This window comes from Neomonachus schauinslandi, chromosome 15 (assembly GCF_002201575.2).
Source record: "Neomonachus schauinslandi chromosome 15, ASM220157v2, whole genome shotgun sequence".
In the NCBI taxonomy this organism is placed as follows: domain Eukaryota; kingdom Metazoa; phylum Chordata; class Mammalia; order Carnivora; family Phocidae; genus Neomonachus; species Neomonachus schauinslandi.
In genome coordinates, this window is record NC_058417.1 from 2,260,592 (window position 1) to 2,277,495 (window position 16,904).

The 16,904-nt window shown below is 60.4% G+C and overlaps 3 protein-coding genes across 5 annotated transcripts in view; 1 reads left to right on the forward strand and 2 right to left on the reverse strand.

Moving 5' to 3' along the window:
- The window catches only part of TNK1 (tyrosine kinase non receptor 1), a 5,613-nt gene extending 2,331 nt beyond the window's left edge, over positions 1-3,282 (forward strand). The window contains exons 7-12 of the mRNA XM_021694676.1: positions 918-1,012; positions 1,339-1,503; positions 1,604-1,683; positions 1,991-2,289; positions 2,372-2,467; positions 2,550-3,282. Of these exons, the coding sequence (XP_021550351.1) occupies positions 918-1,012; positions 1,339-1,503; positions 1,604-1,683; positions 1,991-2,289; positions 2,372-2,467; positions 2,550-2,663 (849 nt within the window). The 3' untranslated portion in view covers positions 2,664-3,282. The remainder of the gene's footprint in view (positions 1-917; positions 1,013-1,338; positions 1,504-1,603; positions 1,684-1,990; positions 2,290-2,371; positions 2,468-2,549) is intronic.
- Positions 3,279-7,786, reverse strand: PLSCR3 (phospholipid scramblase 3). 3 transcript variants are annotated; one of them, XM_021694678.1, is made up of 8 exons: positions 7,692-7,786; positions 7,307-7,490; positions 6,805-7,040; positions 6,667-6,709; positions 6,336-6,556; positions 5,921-6,082; positions 4,179-4,340; positions 3,279-3,992 (listed from the first exon to the last, which is right to left on the reverse strand). In XM_021694678.1, exons 2-8 carry the CDS (start codon positions 7,311-7,313, stop codon positions 3,936-3,938), a joined length of 888 nt encoding a protein of 295 aa, XP_021550353.1. In that variant the 5' UTR covers positions 7,314-7,490; positions 7,692-7,786; the 3' UTR covers positions 3,279-3,935. The 3 variants fall into 3 exon arrangements, with proteins under 3 accessions (XP_021550353.1, XP_021550354.1, XP_021550352.1); XM_021694679.2 differs by having other exon boundaries at positions 6,399-6,556; positions 7,307-7,486; positions 7,692-7,778; XM_021694677.1 differs by having other exon boundaries at positions 7,307-7,486; positions 7,692-7,778.
- A 5,752-nt stretch (positions 7,787-13,538) lies between these two features.
- TMEM256 (transmembrane protein 256) lies at positions 13,539-14,671 on the reverse strand. Its single transcript, XM_021694787.1, has 4 exons — positions 14,522-14,671; positions 14,186-14,217; positions 13,860-13,940; positions 13,539-13,759 (listed from the first exon to the last, which is right to left on the reverse strand). The coding sequence occupies exons 1-4, from the start codon at positions 14,604-14,606 to the stop codon at positions 13,616-13,618; spliced, it is 342 nt and encodes a 113-aa protein (XP_021550462.1). The 5' UTR covers positions 14,607-14,671; the 3' UTR covers positions 13,539-13,615.
- Between the last annotated feature and the right edge of the window lie 2,233 nt (positions 14,672-16,904).

Sequence of the window (16,904 nt, forward strand, 5' to 3'; positions counted from 1 at the left end):
AAAGGCCACGGGGGGGGGGGGGGGGGGGGGGGGGGGGGGGGAGTGGAGAGACCGTGCAGGGACCTCAGGGGTGTGCCCCGGAGGGATATGGAAGGAGTGATAGATAACCAGATCTAACACAGGGCGCTTGATCTGTGGAAGGCCCCATACTAAGAGATTTACACGTTATCTTCCTGCACGATCACCCACTTCATCCTCACAACCCAGGAAGGCCGCTATTTCGTGGCCTTTACCGATGGGGCGGTTAAGGCATTGAAGTGGTTTGCCTAAATTCATAGGGTAAGCGGAGGAACCCTCTTAGGTCAGTTGAACCAGTCAAATGACCTAAATCACCGAACTCTGTTGTTGAAGTTTAGTCTTTACTCTGAGGGCACCTGGGAGCCATGGAAGGGTTTTGGGCGGGGGGAGTCACAAGCCAGCTTTACATGCTCTATCACTCTGGCTTGGTGCAAGAAGGGATGGGAGGGAGGACACTGAACATGGGAAGAGCAGGTAGGTGACAGTGGCTGCAAAGCAGGAACGAAATGATGTCTGGTTCAGGGTCAAGGCAGAAATTTCCAGAAAAGAAACGGAAAATTTCCAGAGCCCTGGGAGGCGGAGCTGTGTGGGGGGTAAAAGCAGTGCATGGGACCACTCTCCCCTTGGTTCTCCTAGGTAGAGACAGGGCCCCCCTTTGTTGCTTGCTGACTCCTGGGCTATGTCCAGCTTGGCACGGACTCCAGGTCTGCCTCCCCTGCTGGATCACAACCGGGGGACAGGGACAGTCCCACCCTGGGCCCAGGACCAAGGACATAGCTGGATGGGTTTCGTTGGTGGGTACATTAACAGAGAGGAGTCTCCTTTCTTCCCTGCTCCCATGAAATTACCCTTTGGACTCAGGCCACAAGCCCTGGCCCCCTTTCCTCCTGTCTCTGCAGGCCTGGCCTCCTGAGGGACATTGTGTGCGGGATGTCACGGAGCCAGGTGCCCTAAGGATGCAGACTGGTGACCCCATCACCATCATCGAGGGCAGGTGAGAGCTTCATGCCTCCCACACGTTCCCAGGAGGAGGACTCCCAGCCAACCCTCCTGACCCTGGTCTCGATGTGCTGTTCCCCAGCTCCTTGAACCCTGCTCCTCTGCCTCCCCCCTTCCCCCACGGGCACCCCCCCTCCCCCCCAGAGCTGCACTACCGTTGTGGCCTCTGGCTGGAGCCACCAAGCCCATAGAGCCCTTTTGTGTTCGGGAGAAAAAAGCTTCCTTTCCTCCAGGCAGATGCAGCTCCATGGCACACAGCTTGCAAGCTGAATGTGGGCGTGAGCCCAGCCCCCACTCTGTCCCCTTCACCCCTTCCCACAGCCCTGACTCTGCAGCCTGGAAGGGCCAGAACGGCCGCACGTTCAAGGTGGGCAGCTTCCCAGCCTCGGCAGTGACGCTGGCAGATGCGGGGGGCTCACCAGCCACCCGTCCAGTCCACAGGGTCTCCCCTGCCCAGGGGGAGCGACATCAGGGAAGCGTAGATGGGTGAGCACCTCAAAGAGTGTGTGTGTGTGGGGGGGGGACACTGCCAGGCCAGTGGTAGGGTGGGGGTGTGGAGAGTGACCGGGATCACTCTCTCCAACAGGGACAGAGGGAAGGCAAAGCTTCGGGATTTACCTCCAGCACGGGGCCAGAGAAGGAATGTGCCCCTGCAGAGGATGAAAGGTGGGTGTGGCTGGTGGGGACCCATCTTCCAGGGTCTCCGAGGAAATCAAGAATGACCCTCCGATGCTGCCCCTACCCCGAGTCCCGACCTTTGCGTATGTGAGTCGACAGCCTCGCTGAACTTTAGGATCTGCCCGCTCCCCCTTGCAGTTCCTGCCACCTCAGCTCTTCGGGGCCTTCCGCTACCTCGGCACACCTTGCTGCGCCCCTAACCGAGGGTCACCCCGAGAGCAGCGCACAGAGCGGGGAGAAGGCAGGGCCCCGCGTCTGGGCTTCCTCTCAAGCTCCTTTTTTCTCAACTGCACAGTCATTTCCAAGAGTCTGGAGTCCGTTCTGTCCCCGGGCCCCCGCCCCACAGGGGGTGGTTCGAGCCCCCCCGAACTTCGTCATGCCAGAGCCGTGCCCCAGGGACCCCCAGGCCTGCCATCCCGCCCTCCCTTTGCCTCCAGCCCTTCTCAGCCCAGCCAGCCCCCCAGGGAGCGGCCTCCCTGGCCCAAAAGGGAACCCCCCCACAGCCATCCCTCGGGGGCGCCTGGAGCTAGCAAAGTCACTGTCCCCGCTGGAGGCCTCTTGCCCGACCCCGAGTTGCAGAGGAGGATTGTGGAGGTGAGCTGTCCCTGAAGTGGCTGGCGTCCAGAGGGGCCTCCGGGCAGGGGTAGTGGCCTGAGCAAGGCTGCGTGCCCCGCAGGTGGAGCTGAGCGTGCATGGAGTCACCCACCAGGAGTGCCAGGCAGCACTGAGGGCCACTGGGGGAGACGTGGTTTCTGCCATCCGGAACCTCAAGGTAAAGCCAGACCCTGCTCTTGGGTTTGCACCGCTCCCGCCCCGGCCCCCGGCACCCACTGCCCTCCCTCCCGCCCCCGCAGGTGGACCAGCTCTTCCATCTGAGTAGCCGGTCCAGAGCGGACTGCCGACGCATCCTGGAGCACTACCAGTGGGATCTCTCCGCCGCCAGTCGCTATATCCTGGCCCGGCCCTGAGCGCTGCCCCCTTGGGCGGGGATACCAGCCTGGATCGAGGGCCTGGCCCTGCGGGACCAAGCAGAACCAGAACCTGGTCCTACCAGGGCAGAATTTCCCACCCGGGGAGATCGTGTGGTGGGCAGGTACAGGAGGAGCCCGGCGTCGGGCACTGACCAGCGTCTCCTCCCGTGCCCCTTGGCCTCTGAGGGCTCCAGCTCCCTTGGCTGGTTCATAGAAGGATCTAGTCCAGTCTGCCTACCACATTCCCAACCAAGAGAACTTGGAGGGACGGAGCTGCCCCACATCACACGCACAGGAAGCTTCCACTTGCTACAGAGGACCTCAGGAGCAGCCATTCCGAACGGCGGTCAGCTACCACACTGGCCTCTGGGGGGGCAGCCATCTTGGATGGTAGAAGCAACCACACTGATTTGGGGTACGTGGCCCAAACTGCCTTAGCCCTGTCCAGGGCCGTGATGGAGGATGTCGTTGCCCTCTTGAACTCCAGGACACTGGATCTTGGCAGCCTGGATGATGAAACGGGCCGGCCCCCACCCCAGCCCAGCTGTCCTGTTTCCCTTGGTTTCTTCCCGCACCAGCTCTTCTACTCTCTCCCATTACATACATCTTCCAGTATCCAAAAAGTTACAAAGTTTATATGAATATAACATACAAAGATGGCAGCTTCCTCCCCAGGGCGAGGAAAGGATGGGGTGCTTGCATAAGGCACAAAAGCTGCAACCGTGGGCAGGGCCCGGGGGAAGGAAGTTGGCACCGGAGGGTAGGCCCTACAGCTGTTGACGGGGGGGGGGACCCCTCAGAGTGCCACCGTCTAGGGCGGGACTCGCTGGCCAAGCCAGTGCGGGGAGACAGCCGTCATACCCGCCATCTTTGGTGCTGCGTCCCCCGCCCCACCCCAGCTCCGTCAGAAAACCCCAGGGCTCTGGATTCCACAGGCCACATGAGCAGAGACCTGGTAGGGGGTGAGAGCAAGGGGAGGGGAGGGAGAGTCTGAAAGCAGATATGCCTGTGTGCTGGGGGCTCACCAGAGACAGGGGTGGGAGGTCGCAGGGGAAGGGCTCTCCTACATACCCTTGTCTGGGGGCCAAGGTGAAGGAGGCCAGGGAATCAGGGTAGGGGTAGGGCGCCGTGGCCCCTAGACTCTTGGGCATCCCTGTCCGTCCCCTGCAGTGCACATTGAGGGAAGGGGCTGCCTCTGAGGAGGGGCCGGGACAGGCCGCCATCTTGGATCCCCGTTGAGGTGATGGTCTCCTCACCCCGAGGTGGCCTCTAACTGGTGATGGCCGAGGGCCCAGCGCCTCCTCGCTTCTCGAAGAACATGTAGTCCTGAGGGGAGGGCACTGTCAACAGAGCTGGCTGGGCTGGCCTAGCTCAGCTCTCACACCCCAGGTCAAGCGCCGCAAGCCCCTATAAAGTCCGTGTCCCTAACCCTGTCTGAGCAGGAAGCTAGGCAGTGCACAAAGCCTGGAGTGAGAGCAGAGATCAGGAGGGGAGGCGGGGCAGCCAACTCACGATGAGGAATGTGGCTCCCAGCAGCACCGCCTTCACCCTCACGTCCAGATCCAGCGGGAACTGCAGGCCAAAGTCATCTGCATCCGTGAGCGCCTCTTGGAGCAGCCCCCCCCACTGCTTGCTGATGCGGCCCACACTGCGGGACTCATCCGGGGTCTTCACCTGGGGTGGGGGGCAGAACCCAACTGGGGAGGATGCGACTGCTCTCCCACCACCACCCCTCGCATGGACCGTGCAGGCTCTCCACTCAGGGAATCCTTCCAACAGCCTTGGGTTTCCATGTGACATTGGGGGAAACCGAGTCACCCTAGGTCACGCTGCGTGTGTACAGCAAAAATCAGAATTCGGACTCTGATGTGTTGCTCTTGAAAGGCCGTACACGAGAACGGAACATCAGCGGTGGGGGACATGGAAGCGGGATGTACTACTCATCTCAGCGTAGGGCTGTCTGCCGGGTTTGTTTTGGTTACCAAAGTATCCACCACCTACGGTTGGTGCAGTGGGTGCCCTGAACGCAGGAACTTGGTCGAGAGGGGCCAGGGAGGGAGGCTGCGCTCTATCAGCCAACCAGGCTCCTGGAAGGCTGTGGTTGCCCAAGGGGTGCCTTTCCGCGATTCTGCAAAGTAGGAAGGGCTCTGTCCAGCATCGCATGCAAGCTTCATCCAGAGGGGATCCACGCCCGTCCTCGGGGGGCGGGGGCGGCAGTAAGTGGCCTGTGAGGACCATGATTTCCACGGAACTCTCGGCCCAGCAGCAACAGGCCCTGCCGCTGTGGGTGGTAATTCACAGTGATTCCCTGGTCCTTTTCCTTGGCTTAGTCTTCAGTGGCTAGAACGATGCCCTTCCCATCCCTGTCCCCCACTGTCCCACAGCGCTGGGGCACTTCCTGCAGACCAGTCTCAAGCTGGGCAGGGCCTCTCCCAAGGGCAGCCCCAAATAGGGATCCTTCATAATCATGTAAAAGGGAGACTGGCCCTGTGAGGGCCCCACAGTCTCCACGTTCCCATCCAGAGCTCACCTGGTGATCTTCCCATCATGGAACCTCCACCCACCTACCACGGAACTCGATTTTTAAAAGCAGGCTTAGTCCAGACACCTCATCAAAAGCCTTGGGGTCTGTGGGGTTCTACCTGTTATTTCTCCCTTATCGGCACTGGTGATTATGATTATCCCTGAAAGAACTCAAGTGTCTGTGACATGCCTCTGTCTTCTAGAAATGGAGGTGCTTCCCCGGCCTCCCCCTGAAAGTGTCACCACTTGGGTTGTCCAGGCTGATGATAGCAATGCATGATGACAAGGATACAGAGCACCTGGATTCCAGGTTGTGGGGGCGCTGTTTGGACTTCTAGGTTGGCGGGGCAAGCCGCGGGATCTTAGCAAGTTAAACTGGTGCTTGCTTCTGGGTCTGGGCTCCCAAACTCACGCATGGCAGCCACATGGGTCCAGCCCACAGCGGACTTGCCCTAAATCAGGCCCGGCCTTAGACTCTTGCCCTTGCACACAGGGCTGCAGGCAACCATCAGCATTGGTCCTTAAGATGAGACCCTCTCTGCCAAGCTTCCTTTCTTAAGGCCACAGGGGCATCCCTTTCTGAAGGGAGGATCACGGCAAGTGTGGTAGGAGTCACAGTGGATTCGGATTGAGGAGCTCAGGGTCTTGACCTTCGTGTGGGCTATCCTGCCTCACAGAAGCTGCCATCTTGGCGTGCGACGGTCCCAGGAATCTCCCCTTATTCCTGGTACCTCAAAGTTGGTGTCCGCGCCGCAGCCACAGGTCCAGCAGGGCCCCACCACGCGCAGGACCGTGCGGCGGTCCGCATCCTGGATGGAGAACTTGGGGAGGAAGGGGTGCCAGGTCTGTAGTACGTGGCCAATGGTGGTGCCGGGGGGAGCCTGGACTTCCATCTGGAGTGGGAGGCGGACGGGGTCACTGCCGAGACTCTCGGCCCGCCGGCCCGCGCTCTCGCCGGCCAGGCCCTGTCCCCCGTCTGCCCTCACGAGACCCCCCATCCCCTTCGCATGACCCCTTGTCGCCCCGCTCGCTGACCTCGCATCCCACCCGCCCGCGCCCACCGGGGCCGCACGTCACCCCGCGCGCGCGCCTCATTCGGTCAGGGGCCCTCCCCACGACGGCCTGCCCCCCCCCCTCCCCGCCCACCTCCTGGAGGCCGCACGGGCAGCGCGCGCAGCCACAGTGCAGGGGGCGGAGCAGGCGGAGCACCTCGCGGTCACCGGGGTCCACCACGCGGACACGCAGGGGCCGGCGCGCGCCGCAGCACAGACGCGCGCAGCAGTTGCTGTCCTCCGCCGCCCGACCCAGGGGCTGTCCAGCCCCCGAGCGCAGTTCATACCGGTTACAGTTCTCCCAGCCGAGGAACGCTGCCAGGGGGAGACACGCTGAGGCTCAGGCACCACGGGCACCCCCGCCCCCAGGAGCCCACTCTCGCTGCCCCCGCCACGAGGCCCACCCTACTCCTCCTTCCACTCACTTTCCATTCGCTCAGCCTTCTGGTGAATCAAGATCTGATCAATCTGGAAAGAGAGTAGGGTGGGCGTCGATGTCAGCTGGCTGGCCTGGATGCCAGGGTCCCCTCCTCGCCACTCCTCCCCTCCTCCCTGCCACTCACCTGCACCAGGAATTCGAGGCCGGAAGGCACCCCCGGCAGTGGCAAGAACGGGGCAGCAGGCCCCGGGGCTCCGGGGCCGGGCGAGGGGAAGAGAGAGAAGCCGGGCGCAGGGGCAGGTACGTGGGAGGGCACTGGCGCCGGCCCGGGCCCGGGGTGCAGCGCCGGCCCCGGGTACCCAGCGGTAACAGGGTAGGGAGGTGGGGGTGAAGGGGCGTGCCCTTTGGGGGGCAAGTAGCCTGTGGGGGAGGAAAGGGGTGGATTAGAAAGGGACCCGCGGCCTCATCCCTCTTCCCCTTAGGCCCACGGGCCGCGAGGCTGCGGGGAAAATGTGATGGGAAGAGGCTGAGAAAGATGGGGCGGGGGAGCAGGGCGGCGGCTCCCCGGGACGAAGGGAGGGGCCCCACGCAGCCAGTCGGAGCACATTCCGGGAGGATGTGTTCGACGCCCAGCTCCCCAGTCCGTGGGGGGGATAACGGAGACTCTCAGCCTGGCGCCCACTTACCTGCCATGGGAGAGGGGCGAGAGTTCGCGGGATGCCGGGCTGTCCGGGAGGCTTAGTTTTCGAGGTGGAGGCAAGTTCGGGCACAGCCAGACAGACACAGAGACAGACACAAAGACGGACAGGCAAACGCGGACAGGCAGCTGCGCCCGGCGCCGGCCCAGGGTCTCTCGGACGGCGCCTCTGACTCAGGGAGAAACCGAAAGTGTCAGAGGGCAGGGCGGGGTACCTGGGACCCTGGCTTCCCTCGGGGGCCCCAGAACCGCCCCCTCCCTTTGTTCTCCCATTCTCCGCGGAGGCGGCTGTTGGCAGACGGCAGGACAGATGCACCCGGCCAACGGCCCGACCTCCAGGGAGGCCTCCTGACCCTTCGGTGCCCCCCGCTCACCTGAAGCCCCTAGAATAGCTGGGGTGCCCAGCACTCGGCGGCTCACAGGAGCCCGTGGAGGCGGGCCCGGGACCTGACCCCGCCCCTCGACCCGTCCAGGCCCCGCCCCTCCCGGCCTGGGCGGCGCGCCTGCGTAGAAAGCAGGCCGGCTCTCCGCGGGGCCGCGGACCCTGGACCGCCGGCTGCTCCGGGCGGTCGGCGTCCCCCGCCTCCTCCGCTCTGCCGCCCCAGGCCAGAGGAAGCTCGCCGGGGGCGGGCCGCCGGCGGAGACCTAGCCCTGCGGCCCCGCCAGGTCTGCGGGCGCAGAGGGCTCGGTGTCCCTGGGTGGGAAGCGAGGGCAGCTTGCGCGGCGCTGGACCCCAGGCTCCTCCTCCCAAGGGCGGTTCGGGCCCGGCTGACGCAGCGGAACACCCTTCACACTCGCTCATTGGCTTCCAGGACTGGCCCCCGGCTCCCTTTCTGCGTCCCGGGGGCTGCCTCGCGGGCTCCTCTCTGTGACGCCGCCGTCACCCACACAGACACCTTTGCAACTGCAGTCCCGCCTGCAGGAACGCCTGCCACGTGGGTGACAGGCCGCCAAACGGCGTCAGCGATGAGCGAGCGCCCGGGGAGGTTCGGGGGCCCAGAGGCGGCAGCGCGGCCGGCAGGAAAGCCTCCTCCCGACAGGAGTCGCGTCTTCTGCGTCCTGAGCCGAGGCCCGCGGGTGTGAGGAAGCCCTGAGCCTTGGGCCCTATCGGCCGGGAGGCAAGAGAGGAGTTTCGAGAGGGAGGCCAGCCCACGTGTACAGAAGGCCTGGTGGGAGCCGGGACTTGGCCCCGGGGACGGCAGGGAGCCCACCGACAGATTTTCAGACCCAAAGAGAAGGTCCAATTCGTGTTTGAGCAAAACCACTTAAGCCTGCAAGGTGGACCTTCATGAAGGCACCCGGGCTGGGTCGTTGACAGTAGCCCGGAGGAGAGGCTGCTGTGTCAGTGCAGACAGATAGAGGTGGCAGACTTGGGGGATACTTAGACAATAATACAGAACTTGTTTGAGGGGTGAGATGTGGAGGTAAGGAGTTCAGGATGACCCCGGGGCCCTGTCTGGTGACCAGGCAGGTGGAGGCGTCACCCCTCATGATGGACGCGGAGCAGCAGGGTGGGGGTGGGGGTGGGGCTCCTTTGCCCCTATGTCCGTGTTCCTCTGGGCTGGTCAGCTGCTCCCATAGCTTCAGTCATCATGTGCTTCGGACCCAAGTGCTTGACCTCTCCCCTGGTATCCCTTGGTACCTCAGATGCTACATGGGCTGAACCATGGACCAGCATCCACCAAAACATATAAACATACAGAAATTCAGTTATTCAACAAAGATTTAGTGAGCACCTACTCCATGTCAGACAGCATTTGATAGGAATGCACAGCAGGTTTTTGTTTGTTTAAGATTTTTTATTTATTTATTAGAGAGAGCACGAGCAGGGGGAGGAGCAGGGAGCCCGATGCGGGACTCGATCCCAGGACCCTGGGATCATGACCTGAGCCGAAGGCAGGCGCCTAGCCGACCGAGCCACCCAGGCACCCAGGAAAATACACCAGTTAAAAAAGAAATTAACAAAAATTGCTGATGTCCTGGGGCTTGCATTCTAGTAGAGAAGAGACAGATAATGTAAAATATACTGGAAGTCAGATGGTAACAAGTGCTCTGAAGAAAAACAGAGCAAGATGAGGAGGATACAGGGTGATGGGCAGGAGTTGTGATTCTGAAGAGGGTGGACGAGGCAGGTACCACCAAGAAGGTGGTAGTTGAGCAAAGACCTAAAGAAGGTCAAGGATCGAGCCAGGCAGACATCTGGTGAAGGATGTTTCAGGCAGAGGGAATGCCAAAGGCAAAAACCTTGAGGGAGAAGTGTGCCTTACTTGTTCAACGAACAGAAAGGAGGCCAACGTGGCCTGACTGGAGTGAACCAGGGAGAAGTAAGAGACGTCACAGGAACCCGAATCACGTATGGCCTTGCAGACCATTGGATTGGACTCTGAGTGAAATGGGAAGGGTTGCAGGGTTTGGACAGAGACACGAGACTGACACAATCGGGAGTCCTCAACTCTGGCCACAAGATAGAATCATCTGGGTGCTTTACAAAATACCTCTGCGTGGGCCCCTGGTCCTATCGACTCAATTAGAATATCTGGGTTAAGGTGCAGACAGTAGAACTTTCTGAGAATTCCCTGAAGATTTTAATGTGCAGCTAAGGCTGAGGACCACCGTGTTACAGGGTGTCTCTCTCAGGCTGTTTTGTCCAGAGTAGGCTGTAGGTAGGCAAGGGCAGAAGGACATTCTTGCAGAAAGCTAGGTGTGATGTGATGGTGGCTTGGACCAGGGGCCGGAGTGGTAGGTGAGGTGCCGGTGGTGAGAAGTGGTCAGGTTCTGGTTACGCATTTAGCCAACAGGCCTTGATGGCTTGCTTGGATACAGAATGTGAGAAAAAGGGCAAGCAAAGTTGAGTCAGGTTGGGCCCAGGAGGCCCTGCCTGGTTGGGCTCTGCTCTTCCTGTTCGTTCATTTCCTGCCTGCCCACTCCATCCTGAGCTACAGGCCCTCCTGTTCTCCCTCTTGACTTGTTCACACTGTGGTTTGTCCCTTTCCTTCTGGTGAACTGTTCATGCTGAACCCCAGCAGGTGGACAGAAGCCTTACCAGTCCCCCAGAGCAAAAAGAGCCCACCTTAGTATCTACATGTAACACTGATCACATTGTATCAAATTATTTTTTGCTAGGGTCTGTCTACACTGCTGAAGTCTGTCTCGGCGTGTACAAAAAGGGAAGAACTCTGGGAGTTGGACAGAAGAGGGTTTGAATCGCAGCTTACACCTGGCTAGGATACAGAACAAGTAGCTTCACCTCTCCTAGTTTCACTTCCCGCTCCCTTGTAGGACCGTTGAGAACTGGACACAATGTGCAATAATAATAGGGACCAATTACCAAGCAGGCCTTATTCATCTTGGTTCCTCAAGGGCCCCTCCCACTGGCAGGGTCAAAGCTAAGGTATTAAGGATCACATTACAGGGACGGTGGCCATTCTGGATGTTGGGGGTCTCCTCCACCTAGAGGTTCCCTGTGCCCCACGCACTGCCTGGGGTGAAGGATGGAAATGCAGCAGGGGCCCTGAACTGGGAGCTTGGAGCCTGGGGATCCCATGCTGGCTTGGCCACTGGCACTCTGGGCCACTCTGGCGGCCCCTCTGAGGCTGCATTTTAGTCCTCACTAAAATGAAGAAATATAGTGATCTTCTACTAATACACCTCAAATCATGCCTCCTCCCTGGGTATAAATGCTTCCATGGCTCCGCACTGCCCTCAGGAGAGAGCCCAACATGTCAGCCCAAGGCCCTCCCCCATCTGGCCCCCGGGATCCACATTTTTTCACTAAGACCCTCTGCTGTCTTCAAGTCAGCCACCAAAAATTCTTTTTTTTTTTTTTTTGAAGATTTTATTTATTTATTTGAAAGAGAGAGAGCACAAGCAGGGGGAGCTGCAGGCAGAGGGAGAGGGAGAAGCAGACTCCCCGCTGAGCAGGGAGCCTGATGCGGGGCTCGAACCCAGGACCCTGGGATCATGACCTGACCATCTGAGCCTCCCAGGAGCCCCAGGCCACGAGGAATTCTTATTTATTTATTTATTTATTTATTTATTTATTTGAGAGAGAGAGAGAGAAACAGCATGAGAGGGGATAGGGTCAGAGGGAGAAGCAGGCTCCCTGCCGAGCCGGGAGGCCGATGTGGGACTTGATCCCGGGACCCCGGGATCACGACCCGAGCCGAAGGCAGTCACTTAACCAACTGACCCACCCAGGCGCCCCACGAGGAATTCTTTCAGGTCTCAAATGCACTGGGCTCTTGTCTGCTTCAGGGCTGCCTTGGAAGCCCCTACCTTAGTCTGGAACACACCCCCGCCCCCTCTGCATCACCGCATCCTTCAGGTCCCCACAGAACATTCTGGCACACTGCAGCTGCTCCAGGAGTCTGGAGCTCAGCAGGGACTAGAGCGGGAGACGGAGATCCTAGGTTTAAAAGAATTCAGATTGTGGGCCACCTGGGTGGCTCAGTCGTTAAGCGTCTTCCTTCAGCTCAGGTAATGATCCCAGCGTCCTGGGATCGAGCCCCGCATGGGGCTTCCTGCTCAGCAGGAAGCCTCTTCTCCCTCTCCTGCTCCTCCTGCTTGTGTTCTCTCTCTCGCTGTGTCTCTCTCTGTCAAATAAATAAATCTTTAAAAAAAAAATAATTCAGATTGTAATTGAAGATACAGGGCTCAAGATTACCTGAAGATCCTCTCATTTAGAGAAACGGTCCATACTCTTTTGAATGCACACCTTCCAAAAATTAGGCACGCACCTCCAACATACCACATAGATATGCACTTGATGAAACATACACAAAAATGGAAAGTGACAAGGCTGATGTTAAAATATGTATACACAGGAGTTCCAAGTTTCTTTCATTAGAATTTGAAAAACATGGATTTAAACTAGGTGGCGAAGGAAAAGGGGCAGAGCGGCCACGGCAAAGAGGGAAAACCAGGAGTGGCGTGAGAGAAGCCAGGATGTGTTTCAAGGACAGTGTGGCCAACTGCGTCCAATGCTGCAGAGGCCGAAGAAGACGAGATTGAAAGTCATCCATTGGATCGGGCAACCAGGACGGCCTAGCAAACCATGGGATCCTTCCAAGGGCGTTTATGGGACAGAGGTGGGATGGAAGACAAGACTGGCTAGGGGCGGGAGGGCTGAGTAAACCTGAGTCCAGATCTTCCCTGAGCGCCCCAACTACTACCTGCTTGGATGCATCCCAGGCATTTCCGAAGCAACCCATCCAAAACTGACCTGCTGACCTGCCTCCCCCGATCTGCCCCCTCTCTGTTCTCATCCGAGTAACAGCACCTCTAGCTAGGTGTATAAGCCAGAAGTCTCCGGCTCATTCACCCCTTCTATCCAGTCCATCAGCAGGTCCTATCAGTACTACCTTCAAAATACATTCTGAGCTGGGCCCTTTTGACCATCTCTTCCACCCTAAGCCAAGCCACCACCATCATCTCATGCCTGAGCCTCCTGACTGGTCTCCCTGCGGCCATCCTGCCTTCCTCTTCTCCATGGGTTCCCCACGTCTTCTAAATGTATACATCAAATCCTAGCATTCTCTTACTTTAAAAACTTTCAGCCATTTCCTGCTGTGTTACAAATGAATTCCAAGTGCCTTACCACTCCCTGCAAGGCCCGCACGAGCATCCGGGGCCCCGCATCCCCACCCATCAGCCACACTGGCTTTGCTCCTTCTCCAACAGGCCCGATTTTCTCCTGCCTCGAGGATTCTGAACTGCTCCTTTGTAGTCTGTTTTGAAAGCTATTCTTTCTGCCCGGAATACACTTCCCCTTCCAACCTTGCGCTTGACTAGCTCCTGCTTCAACGGGACCTCCTCGAGAGGCCTTCCCATACATGATGATCTGTCCCTGTGTTGAACCGCAAAATATTTTATAACTCATGGCCCTCTTCCTGTGTTGCCTTGACTGCTAGTGGGCTCAAGAAATTTGTGGGCTGACAGGGCTGAAAACCACTACCCTACAGTCATCTTCAAATTCTAGTGAGCATCAGAACCACTGCTGAGCTTATTAGAATACAGAATCCCAGGCCCCAAAGAGCATTTCGGTAAGACTCCGCATTACTTCAAGCACTCTTTATGACCCTGATGTCCCCCGGTCTAAGAACCTCATAACTTGGAAGGGAATAAAATCCCCAGACCCAAGATTCGGTCTCAGGAAAAGGAGGGCATCCAGAGGTTGACAATCCCTACCCTTCTTCCTCCAAGATGAACAAAGACTCAAGTTCTTTATTTGCCTTTCTCTTTTAATCCCCTCCCTGCTCCAACTCTCAAAGAAGTGCCCAGAAATCAAACACCAGGAAGCTCAAGGAGCCAAGGCAAGCCAGCCCAAGATGAGCAGGCTCCCTCCCACAGGGGCCAAAGTCTGGATGCTGGGGTCTCCACTCAGAGCCTGGTAGTAAAAGCTGGTGCAGAATAAGGTGGTTCCAGAGGCTAGCAGTAATCCGGCCTGAAGGAGACACAAGGAAGAATGCAGGCCAGTAAGAAAAGTGCTGACAGAAAGGGAGCGGGTGGGGCTTGGTCAAGGTTAGGCAAGGGGGTCAGATTACCCAGAGGGGCTTTCTGCAGTGGGGCACCCCTATCAGGGCCAGGCTGTGTATGAAGTGGTGTTTGTTGGCCTTCTCAAAGAGCTGTAAGAAAAAGAGAAAGGTGGGTGGGGGTGGGTGCATTTCCTAAGCAACGCTGGAGCCTGGATCCCGGTCGGCCCCCAACTGAAGTCCCGGCTGGCCTCTCCCCCAGGCACCCACGGCTCAGGCTGGCCGCCCTCCGCGCTCCCGAGCCCCGCGCTCCGCCCCTCCCCTGCTTCTCGCGGCGACCCCAGACTTTGGGCGCTCGTCGACCCGGAAGCTGGGGAGCCCCAGCGCGGTTACTTCACCTCCTTCCCGTAGGCATCCGGAAACTGGGCGCCTGTGGAAGGAGAGGCAAAGGTTACCAGTCCGAGCACCGGCCTCGACCGCCCCAACTCCCGGCGGGACCCAGGTGGACACTTGCGATAAGGAATGTCCCCAGGAGGCTTCCGATTGGTGGAAACACGCATGGGCACTTCTGGGAACCAAACTGGACCGGGCCGGGGCGGGGGGGGGGGCTTTAAAAGGGTCAGGCTCCGAGGGCTGTCTGGCACTTCCCACAGACCCCGCCCCTGCACTAGACACACCCCCCCCACCAACGGTCGTCGCCCTTGCAGTGTGAGCTCCGTCCCCAGCCCCCTGACCGTGCGCCCCGTAGGAGGCCAAGCCTAAGGCCCCGGCTCCGGACAAGGCGCCCAAGCGGCGGAACGCAGCCCCCGGCCCGGCCATGGCAGCGGATGGTCACGCGCCAGGCGAACACCGCCCAGGCCACCCGAGAGGCCAGCCAATCCCGGACTCCCATGCAAATGATGTCCACGGGTGCCCAATCGGGGCCGTGTTCATTTCAGCGTCCAGGTCCTCACCCGGGTACTTGCGCCTTTGTAAAACCTCTGGTGAGTGGCGAAGCTGTCTGGCGGGCGGAGAAACGAGAACCAATTAGGGGCGGAGGAGCGGGGCAGTGAGGGGCGGGGCTGGGAGGCGGGACTAGAGGATTTGCGTCACGGATTGGCCCAATTTCAAAGTTGATCGCTTCTTCTAACACCTACCCCCCCCCCCACCTCCAGCCAATTTCCAAAGATCCCGGTCCCCACGCAAAGTTCCGCCCCATTCCTCACTGGCTCCTCCTTTCCAGCTTTAAACCAGACCCACTCCCAAAAAGAGGCGGCCGCTCGGATAGCCAAGCCACACCCATCGCAGCCAAACCCCGCCCACTATCGATATGGCCCCGCCCGTAGATGCAAGGCCCCGCCTTCTTCATATGATGCCCCGCCCCCTGTAGTTCAGCACGCGCCCCCCCCCCCCGCCCCCTACCCGCCCTCAAGCCACCAACCCCCAGAGCCCCGAGGGTGGGAGACCTAGGGAGGGGGGATGTCTCCACCCTACCCCGGCCCGCTTCGTCCATCCGTCGGTCTGTCCGCTCCCGCCCCCTTCCACCGTCTCCAATCCCCCCACACTCTGGAGGGCGGGCGGGCAGGCGGGTGCGAGCGAGGGGTGTGCGCCGCTCTCTCCGCAGGGGGCGGGGGAGGCGGCCGCGCGGTGACGCGCGGGGCTGCTGCGGCTGCTCCGCCGGCGGATCATCACTCTCGGGCTGGGATGGACGCGGGGCGGGTGGGCCCTGGCGCGCGGAGGCAGGAGTCCGGGCCTCCTGGCTTCTGAGCGTCCCCCGAAGCCTCCCCCCTACCCCCGCTTCCCCTCCTAGGAGCCCTGCCGACCCCCACCCCGGGGCTCCAGACTCGGCTCCCGCCCTCCTCTGACTCCCTGGACCTCCCCCTCCCTCCCGCCCTCGGGATCGACTAGATCCCTCCCCCTCCCCGAGGATTCCGGCTGGATCCCTGCCCCTGCACCGCGGATCCTGCGCTCCCGGGCTCCGGGCCCCTGGGGATTGCCGTGGACACCTCCTCCCGCACCCGATCCCTTAGGATCTTCCGCCGGTACCACCTTCTGGTCCCTCGAAGCCAGCCCACGGAGCCAGTGGATTCCCAATCCAGTCCTTTCTCGTTGCCCCCTCTTCGCTCCGCCGGCCCCACTGCGGGGTTCCCTGTTCTCGGGTTCCTCCTGACCCCATCCCCTACCTCTCCTTTCCCCGGGGATCGACTGGGTCCCGGCCCCGCCCCCCGGGGCTGGGGCGATCCCCCTCCCCCGCCCGGTGAGGCGCTGCGGGCGGGGGCTGGGCCTGCGGGGCCGCGGGGGCTCAGAGGCCGCCGCCCCCCTCCCGAAGCCCGTCCGCCCCCTACTCGGAGCCCTGGATGGAGGCACCACGGCCCCAGGGCTGAGCCAGGTAGGAGCTAAGCCGGGCCGGGTGGAGGGGGGTGCGTGGCGGTCCACTGGGGTCTCCTTTCCCCCATCTTTCTCCCTGCGCCTGGTTTCCCCCCAGCCTGCTCTGTCTGCGTGTCTCCGCCTAGGGATGCTCTCGCCGTGTCTCTGCGTCTCGGTCTCTTTGTCTCTGCCTCTCTCCAGCCCATGAATGATCCTTTGAATGGGCCCACAGACCCCGTGTGTTCCCATCTCCCCCTCCCCCTCCTTCTCCCCTTCCCGGCCAAGCCATTTTCCCCACTGCAGGAAGGGGGGGGACCTGCGGCCTGAGCCCCCCTCCCTCAATTCTCCCCGGCTGGGGGAGTCAGGCCCGGGCAGGAATGGAGAGAGCGAGGCAGAGGGATAGGGAGAAGGAGGGGGAGCAAGATGTGGCAGACAGAGATGGGGAGAGAAAATGGGGGAGACAGAGGTAGGAAAGAGGGGAGAGGGAGAGAGAGAGAGAGAAGGGGCTTAAGGGAGAAACGTGGGGAAGAGGTTTGAAGGAGAGAGAGAGATGAGAAACGGGCAAGGAGGGAGATGTAGAGGAGAGAGATGGAAAAGGACTGAAGGCAGAAGCCGGAGCAAGCTGGAAGAGGCCGGGAAAGATGCTCTGAGGGAGCGCTATGGAGGGGAGAGAGATGGGGGGAGGGCTCCAGTGGGAGGGAAGAAGGGAAAGAAGCTGGCAGCCAGGAGGCCAGGGACCCAAAGTACCTTAAGTGGGGGGGGGGGGGGCAG

Bases quoted from the DNA above. Each gene is read 5' to 3' on its own strand.
- PLSCR3 (XM_021694678.1), bottom strand. The intron at 6,710-6,804 runs GTGAGTGGCAGG...CTCTCTTTCCAG, and splicing joins GCCTCGAATTCCTGGTGCAG to ATTGATCAGATCTTGATTCA. The intron at 6,083-6,335 runs GTGGGCGGGGAG...CTCCCACTCCAG, and splicing joins GCCCGTGCGGCCTCCAGGAG to ATGGAAGTCCAGGCTCCCCC.
- TMEM256 (XM_021694787.1), bottom strand. From the start codon at position 14,606: ATGGCCGGGCCGGGGGCTGCGTTCCGCCGCTTGGGCGCCTTGTCCGGA. The intron at 14,218-14,521 runs GTCAGGGGGCTG...CTCCTTCCACAG, and splicing joins GGCCTCCTACGGGGCGCACG to GCGCCCAGTTTCCGGATGCC. The intron at 13,941-14,185 runs GTGAAGTAACCG...TTTTTCTTACAG, and splicing joins CGGATGCCTACGGGAAGGAG to CTCTTTGAGAAGGCCAACAA.